We start from the raw sequence: 20,193 nt of genomic DNA on the forward strand, positions 1-20,193 counted from the left end.
GTGCGACTCATTTGTGCTATGACTTATTTTAACATATCAACCCGTTCCACTGAACTTCTAACATGTTATAGCTTTAAAATAAACCTGCTGCCGTTATTATTATTCCTTGGATGTTTTTCCATCTTTTGAGCCACAGTCAGTTGCAACACGATCATCAAGAAGTGATTCAGTTGTAGATTAGCTGTTAAATATTTGCATCCAAACTGTTGAGATTAAACTGATGGACTAGAGATCTCAATGTGATGTAAATACATCTGAAACAATGAGTCTTATTTGCAGTGACGTTTCATCACAAGATGGTTGATGATTACCTTGTTAAACTGAATCAATAAAGGCTGTCGACTTGAGCTGTTCTTACTGTATGAAATTTATTTGTAGCTACAAATAATATTTGTTTCGTGATATACGTATTGTACAGAAAAAGGATTGTTATATACAGTGTGTAAGTCAGTTCTCATGCTGTTGCCTGTTCTGCTTTTTTCTTTTTGATCAGTTTCCTTTTCATCTGTTTCTTCTTGAGCTGTCCATGTTTCTGTCTCTCAATGCTCTCCTGGATTTTCTGCTTGAACTTCTTCTTCTGGCTCCTGATCTTCTCCAGTTCAGCCTTTCTCTTGGCTTCCAGATCCGGATCCTGAGACAGAGGCAGGATCACAAATCATCAGCAAGTCTCACATGTACTGTGAAACAGGTACCGGAAATTCTTTTTCCAACACTTTTCCAGCTGCTTTTCTGATTTTAGATTGTTGGAACAAGTCAGGAACATTTTAATCAGACTGAACTTAATTTGTTTTATGATACAAGGTGCTGGAAAAATGGTGTGAGACTAGAACGTAGATCTTCAGCTGACGCTAATTGTCAGTTTTTTAGTTTATTTATTACTAATATTAAACTTCACCATATTGTTTGTCACAAGCAGACTAAACAGTCGTGCTTAGCTGTGGCTTATACGTCTCAGAAACCATGAAGTAAACAAATTTGTATAAATGTGCAAAAACCAGACAGGAGTTTCAGAAGTGCACTTGCCTTCCCCTCCAGGATCAGCTGTTTCCTCTTGTTGATCTCCTTTTTCTCATCAAAGTCTGTCGACTCGAGTCTCTGCAACACACAGAGTTTACAGTCAATACTGGCAGGAAAAAAGGAGAATGATTCAAGGCCGCACGTTTCTGCTTTAAACATCCACTGTATGAGAAGAAGTAACAGTCGTACTATTTCACACTCCCGCCGGGTCACGTTGACCTGAGTGAGGATCTTCAGGACTTCTTTCTCCTTCACTGGGTATTCCTTCAGCTTCGTCTCTGCAGGACAGAACAGTTTGTGGGATTAAACCATGGATTAACAAAAACAACACATGCACAGAGCATTTTCCTCCATGAGTGAATGTTGTCTTTGTTAATTGGACACTAATCGCACAAAGTGGTTTGAATAATGGTCTGCAATCTGCCAGGTTATTTCTGTCTTGTAGTTGTAAAAATATTCATCCATTACTGTTACTCTCTTAAAGGCACATGTTCAGACTTCAATGAGCTCTAGAGAAGCTCCTGATGTGACTTACGGGTATTTTCTTCAATGGCGTGAACCAGGTGTATGTCGTACTGCGTCACCAGTGTGATGGACACTCCGTTCCTGCCTGAAGAAGAAGAAATGTAAGATCTGTACTTAATGTCAGACATGGATTTTGTTGATGTTGACCAGGATCATAGTACCTGCTCTCGCTGTTCGCCCGACTCTGTGGATGTAGATCTTAGGAAGGCCCGGGGTGTTGTGGTTAATGACAACCTGGACAGTTGGGATATCCAAACCCCTGTGGGCCAGCAATAATACAAAGAAAATACTATTATAACTGCAGTGTGTAGCTACCTGTAGAAATGAATGTTAAAAGACTATTAAGATGAAGTGCCAGATGATTCTACTGGAAACAGGACAGACAGCCCTGGGAGGAGGTTTTCTTACCTGGCAGCTACATCTGTCGCAATCAGGATTTTGTAGACGCTGGCCTTGAACTTGGCGAGGTTTGCAAACCGTTGTCTCTGGAGAACATAAAGGAGCTGTCATTTATTCATCCAGTTTAATCCCCCATGGTTTCCACATTATCGCCAGGCTTTCTGTCTTTGTTCCTTGACTGAGACAAAATGTAATTCCCAAATCCGGCTGAAACTAACTGAGGAGCTCTCAGTACTGATAACAGACACATCACAGTCATGGGGGAAAATCACCTTTCTGTCACACAAAGCAAAGCCTTTGTAGGTGCAAACTTAATCAACCAGTACAGAAGATTTGAATACAGACTCTCATCCAGCTGCCACTCAAACCCCATGACTCTCAAACGCCCTTAGGCAGGCCCATGTTAATCAGGCAGCAGTAAATCTCACCTGTTTCATCATGGAGTGCAGGGAGATGGTTGGAAAGTTAAATTCTCTCAGCATCATTGTGAGAATCTGACAGTTCCTGTAAAAAAAAAAAAAATCAAAAACCAAAACAAATCTCATTTTTTATTTGTTTTCATGTATTAATGTAGCTCAGACTGCCTTCTTTATGAAAGCTACAGGTATTTAACTTTACACTCTCTTAACAGATTATCTGAACAGTTCATGTGTAATTGTTTGTGGACATCTTACTTGCACGTGTTGGTGAAGATGATGATGGACCAGTCGTCGTGCTCATCAGTAAATGTCTGTATCAGGTGAACCAAGTAGGCATCCTTCACTTTCTCTGGAGTCAGGATGTATCTCTGGTCCAGTTCATCAACAGTACGCGTTCTGACAACAAACGCATAATAAATCAATTCAATTTAAATTTCACCGTGAAGAAGAATAGTCTAAAGGTTTTAGGGACAGACTTATGTTATAAACAAACAGCATCAGTCACTCACTCTGATTGACTCTCCCAGAAGAATGGTTCGTTCATGGCGATGTTTTTCAGCTCCTGCAGGGTGTCTGTCAGCGTGGCGCTGAACAGCAGCGTCTGGCGCTTGGCTGGTAAAACCCCCAGAATCACCTCCAGGTCTTTAGTGAAGTCAGTACAACCCTGCTCCAGCAGGCGGTCTGCCTCATCCAAAATCTGATGAGGGCAAAAATAACGATGAGGCACATTCACTCAACTGTTACCGTTTTTCAGGGGTGGATAGTTCAAATAGCTAGTGTTATACACACATTTTAAATTTTTGGTATATTTACATTTTCACTGTTGTTCCTACTTTGAACAGATGGGTAACATTACTGAATCTGACTTCCTAAATCCTTTGTGCTATAGGGGACAGGTGATTAGGGGCCTGCTCTAGGTGTGAATATCCAAATAGCTACCATCAGACTATTCTCACCTGGATGTTTGTATTCACAGATAAGAGTATGTGATGTAACAGCAGCTTATATACAGGACAACTGTGTTATACATATTTTTTCCCCCTAAACAGACAGATCGTCTTTAACCATTCCCATGTGCTGCTTCCAGAACTCACCAGGAACTTGATTCTGCTCATGCTGAAGGTGTTGGAGCTGCGGATGTGATCGGCTAGTCGGCCTGGTGTCGCTACGACAACATGTGGTTGGTTGGATAACTCTTGAGCCTGGGTCACCATGTCTGTCCACAACACAGCAGAATGAACACAGCTATGAAGATAACAGCCACTGACAGGGATGTTTGTCATTAGAGGCAGCTATGAAAGGAGGTTTAGAGACTTTCACTTCAGAGTTATGTTGTTTCTGCTGAATGAACAGAAATAAAAGCTGCATGAGGTGATGCAGTTACCCATTCCACCGACGATAATGCACTCTTTCAGACCCAGAGGCTTTCCAAGGACTCTGAACTGCTCTGCAATCTGATAGGCCAGCTCCCTGTGTGACATCACAGTTACAACATCAGTGGAAAACATGGTAACAGTATGTAGAGAAGGTTGAAGCAAGGCGTCTGGACTTGTAGAGTTTTCTAGAAGACGTTTCGCTGCTCATCCGAGCAGCTTCATCAGTTCTAACTGTTTGGTGGGGAAACATGGTTTATATGTGGTTACAGACCTCAGTGGGTGGGTCTGGGTAAAACTTTAAAAAAACTTAAAATAACAATAGCACTAAATGTTTCCATACTTACCTGTGATGTTCTGGCTGACTGGGCCAGGTGTGTCTAACGACTGGCTAACGACTATGAAACTGCCGGAGGGGGACTGGTTGACAGCGAAACGTCTTCTAGAAAACTCTACAAGTCCAGACGCCTTGCTTCAACCTTCTCTACGTATGATGACCTGGATGACTGAGAATCTTCATCAACATGGTAACAGTATAGATATATTCAAAGCATAAGGCCAGTCTTTAAATATCTAGAAATTATCGAAGATCTGGAGGCTTGAGTCTTCCAAGGACTTTTATTTTGAAAGCTTGACCACCTGTCAGCCAGCACTGATCTACAAGTGTAGTGATGTGAGGAGAAAACAGTGTAACCGCACTGACCTGGTAGGAGTGAGCACCAGGCAGAAGATGCCATAGGGCTCCTCTGACAGTTTCTGCAGCACTGGCAGCACAAATGCAGCTGTCTTCCCACTTCCTGTCTTAGCACAGCCCATACAGTCCCGACCTGTGTGAACAAACACAAAACACCACCGTTCATCTGCATCTGAATTCAGTCTCTAACCAGAAACTATAAGCAAAAAACACGGTCCCTGTAAGACCAAAACAAGACCTGATCAATGCAACAAATTCAGACAACAATAATTCACCTGATCAGTAACCTGATGTTCAGACGTGTGAGTCACTGAGAGCATGATTTAGGAACATATAACGAACTATAAACCTAAAAGCGACTGTTCTTTATTTCTTTTCGCCTTTTTCTGGTAAACACAGGAGGCAAACCGACGTAGATGTAGATTCGCATGTCCTGTCAGGACTGCAGTCAGTCAGACGTTTAAACAGCCAGCTGACGTGTTTTAAACCAAACATTTTACATGCCAATGATCCCGTCTTACCCTCTAGAATAGCTGGCATGCAGTTTTCCTGGACGGGAGTGGGTTTGTTGACTCCCAGCTGTTTACACTGTTTAACCAGCCAATCTGACAAACCCAGAGACGAGAAGTCGCCCATGTCCGCTCTGTTTTATCCTCCCGGGCCCAGACAGATCTTCTGTGTTCGAATTATGATTAAAGAATTGCTAGAATATTGGTAAAAGGACACATCCTCGTGTGGTTTAAAAATCTCCAGTCGCAGTGTGATTACGTAACAATACGGCGTCTTCTTTACTGCAGACAGGAAGCGGCGCAGGCTTGTTGTTGCCCTCTGCTGGTTAAACGTGGTACTACACTCTAAAGCAAAAACCTCTGCTTCTAGACTCTGGTGTGATGACTTCTACAAACAGGCCAAAGCAAGACAAGTAATAAATTTATATAGCTTCATAATATAATTATTATGCAAAAAAATTAGCTTTATTTTTTGTATTATTTTGTATTATTTGTATTATTTGTATAGTCATCATTCAGTGCAGACACTTTGAAAACCTTTTATTTTCATCACAAAGCAGTGTAACATTTTATTTTCATGACAAAGAAATCTATTTGGGAAATCTATTTATGTCATAGTCTTTTTTCCTACCTACAAGATCAATCACAGAGATCATTTACATGTATTTTTCTCCCCACATTTGCATCTTTAATACTTCAAAACCATGTTAGTGACATGTATTTATCTTTGAAATGACTTGATGTGTGAGTTACATCCTTCTGCATGGATTTAAACCTTAAATCAGTACTTTCAGTTCAGTCGACACTCTTTGCATTCTTGCTGCTCACACTGACTTATTGATTCGTTCTCTGAAACGAGGTGTGATAATGGGTCCTGAAACACCTTCTGATAGTGCCTCCTGATTGTTACCAGTTATGTGTTTCCTGGATCTACCATTAGCTTTGATTCACTGATACAAGAGAAACCTCTGGAAATAAATGGACTGAAAACACACTGCTCTTTGTTTAGATTTCCTCAGGCAGCAAGTTTCATTTCCTCTCTGACCAGGGAACGCTATACAGTATTATGTTCGTTAGTGTTACATAACTGAGGTGAGATAAGTGCAAGTAAAAGGTTGCATGTTGGTGCATTTATAAAGTTTCAATGAACTTCTCCTTCTGACAGACTGCTTTTAGTCTATTATTATGACATGAGAAAAGTGCAGAATCTTTTCACATATGTAACAAATATCCTTTCAAAACTGATGCGATTTCTCTGCGAGTCAGTGTTCTGAACATTTGGACAGGATTACTTTTCACTGTGGAAGTCTTGTCATGTTTATGCTTCTTTCCAGAAAATAAACTCCAGACTGCACACTGTGTGTAAAAAATGGACGTAGCCATTTTGACATCATCCACCGATTTGCTGCTTGACATCTTGGCATTTTGGAGATAAAAGTTGCACATCTCTCCTACTCCAATCATGAGCTTGTGGTGGCTCTCCTGTGGTGGGGCACCTCCATGTGCAGCCTGAGGGTTGTTGTTGCTGCAGCAGCTGGCTGGATTGGTACACTGTGAAGAGTGGTTGGTGTGGTTAGTAGGTTGAGGAAGTTTAATTTATGTGTGTGGCAGCTATTGGTCGAGGCCTAAAGGCAGGTAACTGCTAGCTTAGGTGAGCACCTGGGTGGCCAGACTCCAATCTTTGGGAGTCAGTGTCAGACGGAAATGACCTCTGTGATCAAATGTATGTACTGACAGGACACTTCCAGCTTGACTACCTGGCTTCTGGACGGTCTGTTGTGAGACCTCTCCATTTACAGATCTTTGAGGCTGCCTGCAAACAGTCTCTGGCTTCTATCTCACCTGACGGAGTGTGTAGAAGACACTCTGACTTTGATTTAGCTGCTGCTTAACTAGAGAGAGAGGAAAATCTTTATCAAGAAGACCCATCTATGTCTGCACTCTGCAGCTGCCAGAGGTGATTAACGCCCCCTGTGTTAAAGGCAAAGGCCTGGAGGTTCAGCTGCCGTCCTGCACGGCCAGACTGTCCAGCTGTGCAGCAGACTGCCTTAGACCCACAGAGAGGGGTGTCATTCAGAACGGGCATGAGGGTTTGTTTGCATGTAAGGTAGAGATCTGTTGTTCCCTGCTGCCTCCCTGCAGCACAGAGGAGCAGTCAGCTGCATCATTGTAACAGGCCACTGAGCAGCACGATTAGTGCTTCCATCGCTCTTCCACTACATTTGAGGCCCTGCTCTCTAGTGCACAGCCTATATTCATGCAAATAAATAGTACATTTAAATCAGTGGTGACTCCAAACCATGGACTGTGTGAATTAATGGAGCGAGGAGCAGCTCAATCTGAGCACACAGAAAAGGTTTTTGTAGAAGTTTTATAAGGAAGACTGTGAAGCTTAACTAAGAGGAAATAAAATGCCTTCCTGTTACTTTTATATATAAATAGCAGCTGCATGAAAGTTTTGCATTTCCAAAAATATATGCCTGAATGCACTTAAACTTTTGTGAGTCACATTTAGAAGATATGAAAAATGTGTATTAAAATGATGTTTTTATGATCTAATAGTATGCAAAAAAATTCCTATGAGGTTGTTCTGTTGCTGAGGTCTGATGTTCTGTTATCATTTTCTTTAAAAGTGCCTCTAATGATTAGAAGCAGTCCATTATCCTGTAAACAAATGGGTTTATAAATTCAAACAGGGGCTTAATAGAAATGTGTTTTTCAGTTTTATCAGTAAGATAAACGTTTTATCCGATTTTAATGCAGTGAGCTCGGTTTGATCCTGAGTATTATCCGGTTTAATGTGAGATCAACACAGACACTGAGTGCAGGACTCCACATCTGGCTGATTGTGCGTTTGGTAAATAGCTGTTTTGGCTGCTGCTCATTATTTTAAGCGCGTCAAGCTTCTGCTTTTTACTACTGTGCACTCCATAAATGCAAGAGAGGGGGTGGGGGGTGGCTTCAGTCCATTTCCACAGATTATATTTCACATTCTGACATTTATAAATGGAGAGTGGAAATTAGCAGGAGCTGATTTACAGTTCGCATCGCGCCCATCAGATGGCGCTGATGAGGCCTCGGGGTCCCAGCGAGATAGTTGAATGGGATCCCAGTGTGATCTGGCACGGAGGCGGGAGAGGAGCACAGCACACACGAGTCCTGGAGGGAGGTTCGAGCCAAGAGCACCCCACTGTCCGACTTTCATCGACATTCCACCGTCTGTCCGGCCCCGCACAGCCGAGTCAAACGTTGACGGCGCGTAATTACGCACGGATACGACAGATCCGCGGTGTTTGATCGCCGTGGAAACCCGCGGACAAAGACAGACAGACGGTCTGGAGTACAACAACTGACTTGAGCGGAGAGGAGTACAGTCGCAAGGGGGAACTGGGAGAATCTGGAGTCGGAAGTGATTTGTGTTTTTTTTTCTTCAGAAATGTAACTCACGTCCAGGATTACAGGGAAGAAAAGAATCGGTTTTGGGAAAAGGACAAGCGGAGTTAGTGAGAAGAACCAATCCAAACAGCACCCAGATCCTCGGAGCATGGGGTAAGTTGTGTCTGAAAGATTCACTTCGTTTCCCTCCTGCTGTCTGCAAGTGTTTTATTCGGATGGCGAAATGCTAAAAGGCTTAAAAGTGAACTTTGTGGCGAGCCTGTTGCGGTTTGATCGGCTTAGATTGGACCGGGTCCTTCACACCCTTCCTTCAGAATATTTTTTATCACTTCACGTGTGACACTTTGCTGTTTTCTTTGTTTTCACGCCGATATGCATCAGACCTGACCTAGTTTCACCAAAGATCTCCTGTCCATTTAAACGAGGTGTTAGCTGTTCCCCTCCCAGCTGACAGAATTACTCTGGTTTCCTTGTGAGTGAGCTTGGACCGCCAGGCTGGTTGTTGTAGAGGGAATCCTCAGTGGGTTTGTTTCGGGCAGCTCAATGTCTCATGCTGTGTGTGTTGAATTATACACACAGTTACAGACTGAGTCCGTGCTGTCAGCCTCCCACCTCGGTTCCAGTTTCGTGACTCTTTAATTCAGATGCAGCTCAAATGACTGTAGCCTGGGAGGACTCTGCTCTCCTCAGTGGGGCTGACTGATGTCAGTTTTTGCAGTTTGGGCCTTGCTCAGTCGAAAAGAACATTAACATTGAAGCAGGCTGATGGCACACAGCTCTGTGTAAGAGGATCACATGTTGTCTCACGGCTCTTGTGTCCAGGTGACACTGTGGGGATATGTTGTGTCTTCATATCAGTAAAACAGCCTAGTGTTTATGGTGATGGTTAAATGTGTTTCAGTTCTTATAATTTGAAGTCGTTAGAAGTGACATTCATGTGTAGCAGACTCCTGAGTGGATGTCCACTGTCTTTGGCAGCTGTATCGGTCCTCTCTTCAGATGATGTTAAGCCATATGTTATTTCAACATAAAGTTGCCACAGATTTGTGGAACCTGAGCTTCCAGGATAAGACCTTTAACCACCTGTGTGTCCAGGTCTCAGTGGTCACGTTTACATATTTACACATAGTCCTGAAATGTATTAATGTCTACAAGACTGAACAGGTGGATTTAAAACAAATGCTGTGTGGCAGCAGGCCACAAAAAGCTTAAAGTACAAAGTGACAAACAGTCAAACATCTGGTCTGGTGGGTTTGATGCACTTACACTGTCAGGGCCTCAATCAGACATGAGCTCTGCGTCATCCCTCCGTGGGGAACACAGTCACCGGAGTTCAGTGAAAGTGAGGCTGGGTTTAGTCGGCGCGCCACCCTGCAGGAAGCCGCACACCTCCTGACAGAGACAGCCTGCTGCTCCTCTGCCCACTTGACAGAAGGAGCAGAGTCTTGATTAACAGCCACTTCAGGGCCATAAACAAAATGAGTGTTAGTCACTCAGGTGCTCTCATGCTGTGTGCAGCTTGTCTTAAAGCACTTGTCCTTGTCAGCTAACCCATATAAACATAATATGTGATTTAATGGAGACGTACTGGACATCCTCCAGGTTTATGTAACAGGCTACTAAGTGGTTTACATAGTATATACGACATAAAGGAGTGACTGAATGCATTGTTACAGTGTATACAGGTGAGTATGGGATGTTGTGTCGTCATGATCCAAAACAAAAGCTCATTATTTTTGTGTTGTAATATTTTGTAATATTTTATTTGAATATGTTGATGATATGAGGGGTGATTGACAGGTCTGTTATCACCTCCTGGTGGAGGAGCGCTCCTATTACATCACAGACAATGAAGGCCATCACAGATTTAGCTTCACTGGGACAGGGAGACTGTTCTGAACTGTTATTTCATCTTAAGCCATAAATCTGGTCCCTGCTGAAAATTGTTCAGGATCTGTCTCATGAATGGCAGATTGTCTCTTAACGTGATGATTAGTGTGAGCTTCTCATCAGCTGACTCCTCAGTCGCTTGGAGGTTGTGGTGAATAGCTGCATCATGTTCCTGAGAGATACCTAAGCACTACTGACCGTCAGCTCCTCTGTGGTGGCGGGGACAGGTCTTCCAGAACAGGGACACATCTTCCAGGCTCTCTCTGCCACATTTGAATAAAGCAGTCCCACTTCTTCGCCCCCAGCTGTAAGAAGGAGCATCCTCCACTGGGGCTGCCACAAGGGACTTCCATTATCTCTGACCCTGCAGACTTTCACAACGTATCAATCACCCCAAAGTGTGTTCTGTTAAATACTTACTAAATGTTACTAAGAAGGAATGGATAGGATATCTGTTTGCATTATGACAAAGTAAACTTCCATCCATTCCTTCTTACCTGCTGAGCTCCACAGGTTTTCACCTCATGACCCTGTTTCTTCTTCTTCTTCTTCTTCTTCTGCTGCTGCTGCAGAGGAGTTGTCTTCAAGCACTAAAATGTACCCGTTACACCGAGAGAGGTACAAACATGCTGCTGTCTCTGTGTTTTGGCTCTGCATGACAGGGATGGGTGATTCTGCATGTTTACATTTTGACCTCTGTATTAGAGATAAGATCACAGTTACTGATAGCTTCTCTAAGCAAAAAAAAAACTGCTTAAATGCTAATGAAAGAAGGTTTTTATTCATAATATATCAGTTAGTGTGATAGAATAATAATAGAAAAACAAACAAGGTTGCTATAGCGATGTAGTGATGCAATAAAATATTAAAAATAGCAGCTATTATTGAGTCAACAGCAGATTATAGATTTAGGATGTTTGACAACATCTGGTTCAGATATACGTGGCATGAATCTGCCCATCCCTTCAGTTTTAAATCCCACCCTTGACCAGAATCCACCTTCATCCCGTCTCCATATCAGTCCTCCCCCTCAGTATCTGTGAACAGACTGTGTGATGTGATTCACAGCTTTCATGCTTGTCATGATGTGCAGCATGCTGTCCTGCTCTGGCTGTCATCGCCTGGTGTCCCTTTTATCGTGTCGTCCTCCTGTCACTCGCTCCACTGCAGCCCGCCTGCTCCATACAGTGTACCGTTTGATTGTTTATGGACGGTTTATTGTATTTTACAAGCTGTTGTTGGCCTGTTGTGCATGTTCAAAACAAACAACTGTCAAATATTACAAAGGTGTATAAAGATGTGCTGTTTTCTTCTGTATGTGCCTCACTGAACAAAGTGTTATAAACAATTCACATGAGATCCATGAGGAATGCTTGAACAGGAGCTAAAACCTGAACAAAGTGTAGACTTTATCCCACACACACAGAATGATATGTGGAAGACATTTCTGCAGCAAAAATTAGCTGCATAACCATATCAGGGGTGCTTGGTGTTGGTCAGTGTTCTGCCCACACACCTCGCTAACTTGCTTTGCCCAAGGACACTTCAGCAGCTGAAGATCGAACTGTGATTATCCGCCAACTTGCTCTTCACCTGAGCCAGGGCTGCCGGGAAAACTTCACAAACACTGCTGCTTTTCTGTGCTGCTAAAAAGTCGCTGCTAAATAAGACAAACCGAAATTCCTGATTTGTGTTCTGTGTGAAAATATCAAGGACTTTCTTAATTCCCCACCACACTTTTTCCACTTGAAACTCTCTATGTTGCAAGGCAGAAAGCATGCTGCTTCAGTCTTTATTGTCCCTTTCACACAGGTGATCTGCATCAGTCTGTTAGAGTGGCGGCCTCCCAGGTCACTTATGTTAACAGACCTCGATGGTTCTGAGCCTTGTGTCTCCTTCCTTCTGCTCATGAATGCAGACAATGTGTGTAAATGTTACTTGGCCTGACCTTTTCAAACGACTTTTTACAGAAACGTGACCGGGCTGCTCACATGAAGCTGACATGTTCAGATTAATGGAAAACAGCACACGTCTGTTGGCTCGTTGAATGTGGGTTTGATCTCCTCATCTGAAAAAGTGACAATCAGTGTCAGCCTATCTTCTCAACTCTGACGCAGGTTTACTTACTTGTTCCTTGCTGCACAGTGCAGCCCCTGTCTCCAGCACAGAGGACACCTAAACTTCTACGTGAACACAATCAGTTAAACTGCAGCATAAAAACTATTGAGTGTCTGTGTCCTCCCACACTGCGGCCAAGGAGAAACCAGCTGCTCTGTGTGGAAAAGAGCTTTTTAATTGGTGTTTTGAAGACATGCACAGCTACATGAATAGCCGGTCATCTTGGCTCACTCTGCTTCTATTTCATTTCACCTTGTTAAATTAGCACATAGGTGTGTGATCGTGCCGAGATGAAAGACCGGCTCTCTTTCTGTGTGTGTGTCTGTCACTGACCTTCACATCCTGAATGCAGAATCCACTCCGGCTTTGTGTCAACATCAGGAATTCATGACAGTTATCAGTCAGACTCCTACATAAAGAGCTGACCTTCAGACGAGAGCGCTGCTGTTGTTTAACAGCTAAAGTTTAACCGGAGCGCTGCTCGGTGAGACGACGAAAGAAGACAACCGGAATCCTCCAAAGCTCTCCTCACTTTGTGCCAGAGTGGGAAACTTGGCGTGTGTTGAGTTGTGGCTTGCAGATATGGTGACTTGTTGAGCTGCTGCAAGTATGAGTTGGCGGTTCCTCTTGCGGTGCTATTTTAGTATGTAGTTGTAGTGTGTCATGTTGCCAGACACTTTCGCTGGCTCAGGAAGGTGCACACGAGGCTCTGAGAGGTCAGAGGAAGCAGATCCTTTAAAGGAGAAGTGCTGTCAGAGGAACAAAAGAGAAAAGCACACTTCTGTTCTGGAAACCCTGAAGTCTCCAGAGGGTGTGAAGCCTCGGCGGACTTGCGGTTGTGTGTGTTGTCACAGATGGTGAAAATGATGCTCAGCTGACTGTGAATTAATGCAGAAAGCAGGACAAACTCATGTCTATGTGTCTTAAACTGTGAGGTTTCTAAATAACCCAGACACACCCATGGAGAGGCAACCATTTATACACTGTTACATGTAAAAAAAAAATACATGTTCATGATAACACCTCATAGCTCAAACTTCTTATGCTCATCTTTGACCCTTTCTTACCCTCTTGGTTGTTTCATTCCTCTGGCACACTTCCTGTTTTTTGCCTTTATAACCGTGAACATCAGCTTTTTAAATACGACCAATACGAAGTTGAGCAGCTTCGCCCTCCCCCCAGGCTATTTACAGCCCGCACAGCTTAAAGGCTCCATTATTGGCGGTTTGAGGAGTATTTTCTCAATGAGCGGCTGGTTGGCTTTGACTGTAAGGCTGGATAGGAGGGCACAGCTTCTGTTTCACAGATTACAGATGCAGGCTGGTGAATGGCGGGGTACTGAGGTTAAGAAGAGAGATGAAGAGAGCAGTGGAAGAGGATTATAAAGTGATGACTAGGGGTGAAGCTCACACAGCAAAGCCCCTGTGTGTGTGTTTGTGTGGCAACCTGACCCTAAATAAGGAATACTTAAAAAATCGACATTATTTTACAGCCAGTAAGCAGCTTCTATAATTAGCATTTTAGCATCAAATCAGTCCCCTAGACACGCGCTAATAAAAAATCAAGACTTTAACTTTGTTGTTTCAATCCTGAAAACAATGCAGACACCCAAGCTTTGTGTGTCTACCAATAACAATCTGATATCTGATATCATTTCCATTGAAAATACTGCAAGTAGCTGTCAGACTTGTTAGAGTAGAAACAGTAAAATACCTCCGTATGGTGACTCTTTGGCTTGTTCCATGTTGTTTGCTGTGAGTCAGTCTGCTGGCATGCTGCGTGTGCTCCTGATGCACGACGTAGAATGGAAGTAAATAGATTACCCTCATGAAAATTTGCCCCATAATCTAAAACCTGATCTATCTCTCATGTCAATATGGCAACCGAGTCAATATTAGGATCAGATGGATGCGTCCTTCATGTTAATGTAACAAACTAATGAAAACCAGGTGCTTCGAAACCTCCAGTGGAGTTGAAAGCATTCTTCTTCTTAGTAGGTGCATTATGGCCGCTTACTGTCAGTGTCCCCATCAGTGGATGCATCAATGAAGACGTCAGTATGTCAATCAGTGTATAAAATGGACGAGCATGTCTGGAGGTTTTTATTGTCAGAAACTGATGAGTTTAGCTCTTTGACTAGCTTGAGGCAACTCAAATACTTTTCCTTCATTTCCTGGGTTACCAGGGTGACGCTACCATCCACTTATTTGTGCAATAGCTGTGTTACAGTCGAAAAAGTAGTAGTAGCTGTGTTGTCCATGACAACAACACCTTTTATTTTTAAAGTGAAGCTTCGACTGAAGGTGAAACCCTCCTTTCAGATCGGGGTACTTTCAACAATCTAAAGGCAGCTGAAGTCACCAGGATGTTTTGACGTCATCACTGTCAGTTTAAATCTGTGTAATTTTCCTCCTAGATCAGACATAATGAACTGTTATTGAGGAAGACTCTGTGGTAATTTGAACTCTGAGCATGAATGCCTGCAGAGCTGAATGCAGCAACGTTGGTCAGAGGAAGAGCGTTAAAGCCTCCTCCGTGCGGATAGCTCAGCCTCTACTGTCTGTACTCCAGCTCGACCAGATGGAGCTATCACACAAGTCCCTGTGTTTATGGCCTCTGCTGCAGACAGCAGCCAAATACTGTTGTAATATTTTCCTGTCCCTGAGAGGAATTATTTCATCTGTGTGAGTGTGAGGCTGAGAACGGGCTTGCCTGCTCAGCAGAAGTCTTTCCAGGAGACAGACCGTAGGAGGAGGAGGAGGAGGGCTGTTTGTTTGGCTCGGCCCGACATTTCATCAGATCTCTCATTCTGCATGTACAACTGTATGCCCGAAACTCTTCTGAATGCTTCATGGCAATTAATATATCATGAGGGTGGAGTGTAGCTGATGGCCTCGGGGCTGTGTGCCTCCTCCTCTACATGTTGTCACTGCTGAGCTTTTAGGGCTAAGTGAAGATCAGAGTTTTGAGGCTCAAAGGAAACTGAACCCCAGTCAGACTCAGCTGTTTCACTCCCCCATCCTGTGACAACAGCAGAAAATAAAATACAGGCATTCTTAAGCAGAGAAGGTGTACGTTTTTAAACTCAGAGTTGACACTACATCAAGGTCTTTGTACGATCCAGAGGTGATGGCCCTTCTGTGGCATCCCACTGCAGTACATGAATACAAAGATGTTCAGATAAAATGTCCCAGAAAGGTCTGAGCAGTGGCTCTGCCCATTTAGGTCTGAACTACACTTGAGAATTCAGGCTGGTTCTCCCGGCAGCTGGCTCCGATCCCAGCAGAGCTTTCTCTCCTGTTTCTCCAAGGTCTCAGCAGTCCGGCTCTCTTTCATTCTGACCCTGAATGTGAACAAAAAAGAACTCAAGGAATGTACAAGCTGCAAAAAGCTGTAAAAAAGGTGCTTTTCATACACAACAAAACCAGAAACTCACATCAGGTTATTTGGCTTAATTATTTTAATAATTGATTATTTATTCCCTGTGACCCTGCAGGACGAAGTGGGTTCAGATAATGGATGGATGGATTATTTATTCCACCATTTTCAAAGCAGCATTTGTTCCAGTTTCTTTGTTGCAGATTTGAACCCAGAGTCTTTGAGCTATATTTATGAGGCGGCCCGCCTTCACCATTAAGTAGTAGGGTTTACTTAGCTAGCGCCCTCCTGTGGTTGAGTCAATATAAGCCTTGTTCAGGTGCTGTACCCTCAGGTTACACACAGCAATGCTCGATGTCCTGTGCTGTGGAGGAAGCATCCATGATGTCACTCATAGGTTTCTGCAGAAGCATTTTCAGTCTCTGTGGGAGGCCTCGGCTGTCGCCATGTAGGCAGTGTTCCAGGACTGACGACCTGCCCAGGGTGCACCCCATCTCTCCCCCATAGACAGCTTGGATAGGCTCCAGCATTCTGTGGCTGTGTACAGCACAAGCAGGTTTGGATATTGTATTAATTATATTTATAGCGACCAAACACGATTATTTTTTTTTAACCAAAATATGATATGCTGTATCGTTAAACCCATTTTAACATGGGAGTCTAAGGGAATCGACTCGCTTTTGGAGCCAGTCGCCGGAGGCCATGTGTGTGTGTGTGTGTGTGTGTGTGGGGGGGGTAACACCACCGTGCTGTGTCAAACTCGGAACTCTGGAGCACCTCCATGATAATGATACTGACCAATATTTAACGCTGAGGCTGTTTATGTCAGATTCATCTGATGAAGCTCCCATTAGTAACTCTGTATGCTCGCACACTACGTTAAAGCTGATGTGCATTTCAGCGTGTAGTCAGTTTCTCAGGGGACTAAAACTGTGTTCAGACCTACATGCTGAATGATATGAGTGCTTTGTTTGTGTTGTAATTGGCTGTGTGTCTTCATGTGTGCATCGGAGAATACACCCACACAATGGAGTGTTAAAGCCACAGAAAGAACGTTGTCTTTTTAATGCATCAAATTAATCTGCAAAGATGGAAGTGAATTAATTGCAGCTTCAATTTGTGTCAAACTTTTGACCTTTTTTCTGTGATTAGTTAAAAAAACTATCTTGGCTACAATCTGTAATGTAATTTGATTAACGATGGCAGATTTAATGCAAATTATTGTTTACTGTAGCAGCCTTTGTTAAGTTAATAATGCTTGGTGGTGGAAACGTGTGTCCGACCCTGGTAATTACTGGCGTGTAATCTGATCAGAGTGCCTCCTTGACTCGTGCATAGATAAATAGCATGCCGTGTGTTAGCAGGAGGTGGAGGGATGGGTGCATGTTATGACCTGGAATAGATTAGCAATAATTGATCCACATGAACCCTTGATGCTGCTTTGCAGCAGCGGGTGGATTCACTCAGCACGCTGCTGCACTTTCACAATGCAGTAGAAGCACAAATACTTTAATAGAAGGTTCCTTTCTTGGCTCTTTCTTTGTAGAATGTCCTCTTTCATTGGACTGCAGACAGTGAGGGCAGATACAGACAGGAAATGAGGCAGAGACGGTGGTAGTCCAGACTGCAAGAAGGTTAGCATGTGCTCAAATCACAAGATAAATAGATGACACATACTTTATTGATCCCCAAGGGGAAATTCAGGACCACTGAGCACCTTGATCTTTACTTATATGGTTATTGTTATTGATTATAAAATGGCTGTAAACAACATCAGGAGGAAGGATGTCTGATTTAAGGCCTGATGTCCTCCTCGTATTTGGTCTCTGATCTTTTGTCATTTCGCAGGGCCCCATTTAAAGCAAGTTGAGGATCAGTGTTCATAGTTGTGTTTTTATTTGTGTGTAATTACCTGCAGCTATGAATCCTTGTGTTTGTCTTAGCGTAGATCGAGTCCTTCATACCTAATGGCAGGTATACACTGTCGACCATCATAGAAGAAACGTGGAGATGTCTTCGGTCGTGGCTCAGAAGCAGTGGTCTTATGTTGCACTGTGAGACAGGTTAGATGATGGCTGTTGTCAGTATCTTGCAACCAAAGATAACCTGAGATTAAATTCTAGCTGGTGCAACAGGATGGGCATGGTTTGTCCACAGTTTCCTATGCTTTATGCTGTGGATGTCTGACCTGTGGTGGGTTATAAACACAAAGACAGACTGTGAGGAGAGGCTTAATAAAGTAAAAACAAGGCTTGGACTTATGTTATTGTTGACTATTATGATTCTGTGAACACATATCCAGTGTGCATGTGTGCATGTTAGGACTCCAGTTAATTGAGGACTCTCTAGTTTGTTTCTCTATGTTAGCCCACCAATAGGCTGACGACCTGTTCAGGTCCCCCTTTTGCCCATTTGCAGCTAGGTCCCTCTATGACCAAGAGAAAGAGCACAAAGCAGGTTCTGAGAGGCCTCTGTCTGTAGCCATCAGTGTGTCCTCGCCTTCTTGTGTATTCTCCTCTGCTCCCCAAACAGAACTGAGTGCAGATGGAAATTGATTTTTCTTTGAGTGAAGCTGTCGTGTTTGAAACTGATCACTGTCAGGTTTTCATGTTGGAGATGTTGACATCATGGTGCTGTACCTTGTTTGTACTCACTGCGATCTTCAGGTATGAGCAGCTGTCTCCTTCTATGCACCGATTTAATTAAAAGCTGCACAGACACATGTTGTTTGGATCAGGTGTGTGTGTGTGTGTGTTTATAGTACAAGACACTACGGCACACTCTCTACTGCACTGCGTTTGTTTAGACAAGGCTTTGGTGACAGTTTGCTGTGTGGCTCCTTCACCTCAGGAGGAGTTTAATCCACTTTTAATCTGCTCATATCATCAAAAGCCAACGTCAGGCATCCCGTCTGAGCTGATTAGCCTGACGAGCTTTTTACAGAGCAACATCAAGGCGGGCCCCATGAATGACAGGACATTAATTTATGTGTGATCTGCTGTGACGCCTGGGAGTTGACAAGCTGTCACTCATCACTTCTCATTAAGATGAGGAATGTGATAGAAGGGGAATCCTGACAGAAGCTGTGATGCTTGGATGTTCGTTCTTATTTATTTTGGCTTATTGGCTTATTGAGTTTAACGTCCTGGTTAGCCGTTATGCAGCCAGATAATTAGTTTTATTGAGTCTAAGTAAGTAGTTTCATGGTGCTTGGTTAATGTGTTGATTCATATCTGATGTTTAGAGGAGGGTTTTACCTCCTGATGGTCAAATCAATGTTTGCCACAAACCTGAGATCGAACACATGAAAAGCTGATAAGTAAAACGTCTGTGCTGCCTTCATAGAATTACATGCATTCTTATTTTTGAGCTGCTGCTCGCACTGAAAAACTGCATGCCTTCACATGATGAATTGTTCTTTTAGTGGTCTTGCTTAAGGGCAGTCACGCAGTGGCTGTTAAAGGTGACCGAAGTGATAACACACACTGAAATGTTTAGTATGGGAATTTTAAGACGGTGAATGAAGGCATGGGGACAACAGCCTGTAGGTTTGGTTGTTATTGTCCTTTTATTTAGAACAGTAAGATGTAACTTTATGGTCAAAATGGGCTGATATTTAAACCACAATAATCTCAGTGAGCTCAGCATGAAGAGGCAGAGCCAGAAAAAGGAGCTTTTATGTCCAAGTGATGCACATGGTGCCAACCTCGTGCCAATTCTAACAACTTTCATTTATCCCTTTGTGATCAAATGTTTTTCCAAACAAAGCTTTCTGTTTAGAGTGAAGCTGCTCAGAGGCACGTGTCAGAGTGAAGATTGGAATTTGTATCAGTAGTTTGGTCTGTCTCAACTTTGGCCATTTATTTTAATGCCAAACTCAGCCACGAATAAAAACACAAGTTAATCACTGGTGAAAACAAAACAGCTCACAGGGTAAGGGGGACTCAAACCTCGGCCCACCTGAACATCATCATCCATAACATTCCTCCTTACTTGGACATTGGCAGCTGTATCAGTCTCATGTTTGGATGATGTCAGACGTAACCATGTGTTGGTGGTGGAAATATTATCGTCTAAATGTGGCGAAAACATGGCGTCCATGTTGTTTCCTGAGTATTACCAAATGAACAATAAGGTTAGGAAAACAGCTTTCACACTGAATAATACTTTGAGGAAGTATTAATAGATTGAATTAGACATATAGGTAAAGTGGATAAAGTATCCATTACTGTAGTCATGGAGGTACTTAAAAAAATATAAAACAAACAACAATCAGATTTTAATAACTGACACTTTGCAGCATTTTTAAAGCTTTTTTTTAACTTAAAGCAGCTCCGTCTGTGTGTGGCAGTGTGTTGGAAAGCAGTTGCTGCTCCATCCTAATTAGCTTCCAGGTTTAGGTAATCCACAGATGTTCAGGCTGCAGTTTAACTGCAAGCCTGCTGTTAACAAATCACACAAATGTTTGTGACAGA

The 20,193-nt window shown here is 43.1% G+C and overlaps 2 protein-coding genes across 4 annotated transcripts in view; one reads left to right on the forward strand and one right to left on the reverse strand.

Annotated features, from left to right (window-relative positions):
* Window positions 1–347: 347 nt before the first annotated feature.
* On the reverse strand, window positions 348–5,229 carry ddx49 (DEAD (Asp-Glu-Ala-Asp) box polypeptide 49). The gene is made up of 13 exons (XM_028403271.1): window positions 4,949–5,229; window positions 4,437–4,560; window positions 3,745–3,830; window positions 3,455–3,576; window positions 2,870–3,057; window positions 2,616–2,756; window positions 2,370–2,445; window positions 1,951–2,027; window positions 1,704–1,801; window positions 1,553–1,627; window positions 1,207–1,295; window positions 1,024–1,095; window positions 348–631 (listed from the first exon to the last, which is right to left on the reverse strand). Exons 1-13 carry the CDS (start codon window positions 5,061–5,063, stop codon window positions 455–457), a joined length of 1,440 nt encoding a protein of 479 aa, XP_028259072.1. The 5' UTR covers window positions 5,064–5,229; the 3' UTR covers window positions 348–454.
* Window positions 5,230–8,033: 2,804 nt separating this feature from the next.
* Window positions 8,034–20,193, forward strand: part of homer3b (homer scaffold protein 3b) — a 36,979-nt gene continuing 24,819 nt past the window's right edge. For 2 of the 3 annotated variants that reach the window (XM_028403672.1, XM_028403673.1), the window contains exons 1-2: window positions 8,034–8,485; window positions 10,795–10,840. In XM_028403672.1, the coding sequence (XP_028259473.1) occupies window positions 10,818–10,840 (23 nt within the window). In that variant the 5' untranslated portion in view covers window positions 8,034–8,485; window positions 10,795–10,817. The remainder of the gene's footprint in view (window positions 8,486–10,794; window positions 10,841–20,193) is intronic. The other variant, XM_028403675.1, reaches the window with a different exon arrangement.

Source organism: Parambassis ranga, chromosome 4 (assembly GCF_900634625.1).
Source record: "Parambassis ranga chromosome 4, fParRan2.1, whole genome shotgun sequence".
Taxonomy (NCBI): Eukaryota; Metazoa; Chordata; class Actinopteri; family Ambassidae; genus Parambassis; species Parambassis ranga.

Bases quoted from the DNA above. Each gene is read 5' to 3' on its own strand.
- ddx49 (XM_028403271.1), bottom strand. From the start codon at position 5,063: ATGGGCGACTTCTCGTCTCTGGGTTTGTCAGATTGGCTGGTTAAACAG. The intron at 1,802-1,950 runs GTAAGAAAACCT...GCTGGCCCACAG, and splicing joins GCGACAGATGTAGCTGCCAG to GGGTTTGGATATCCCAACTG. The intron at 1,096-1,206 runs GTACGACTGTTA...TGTGTGTTGCAG, and splicing joins CCCGGCGGGAGTGTGAAATA to AGACTCGAGTCGACAGACTT.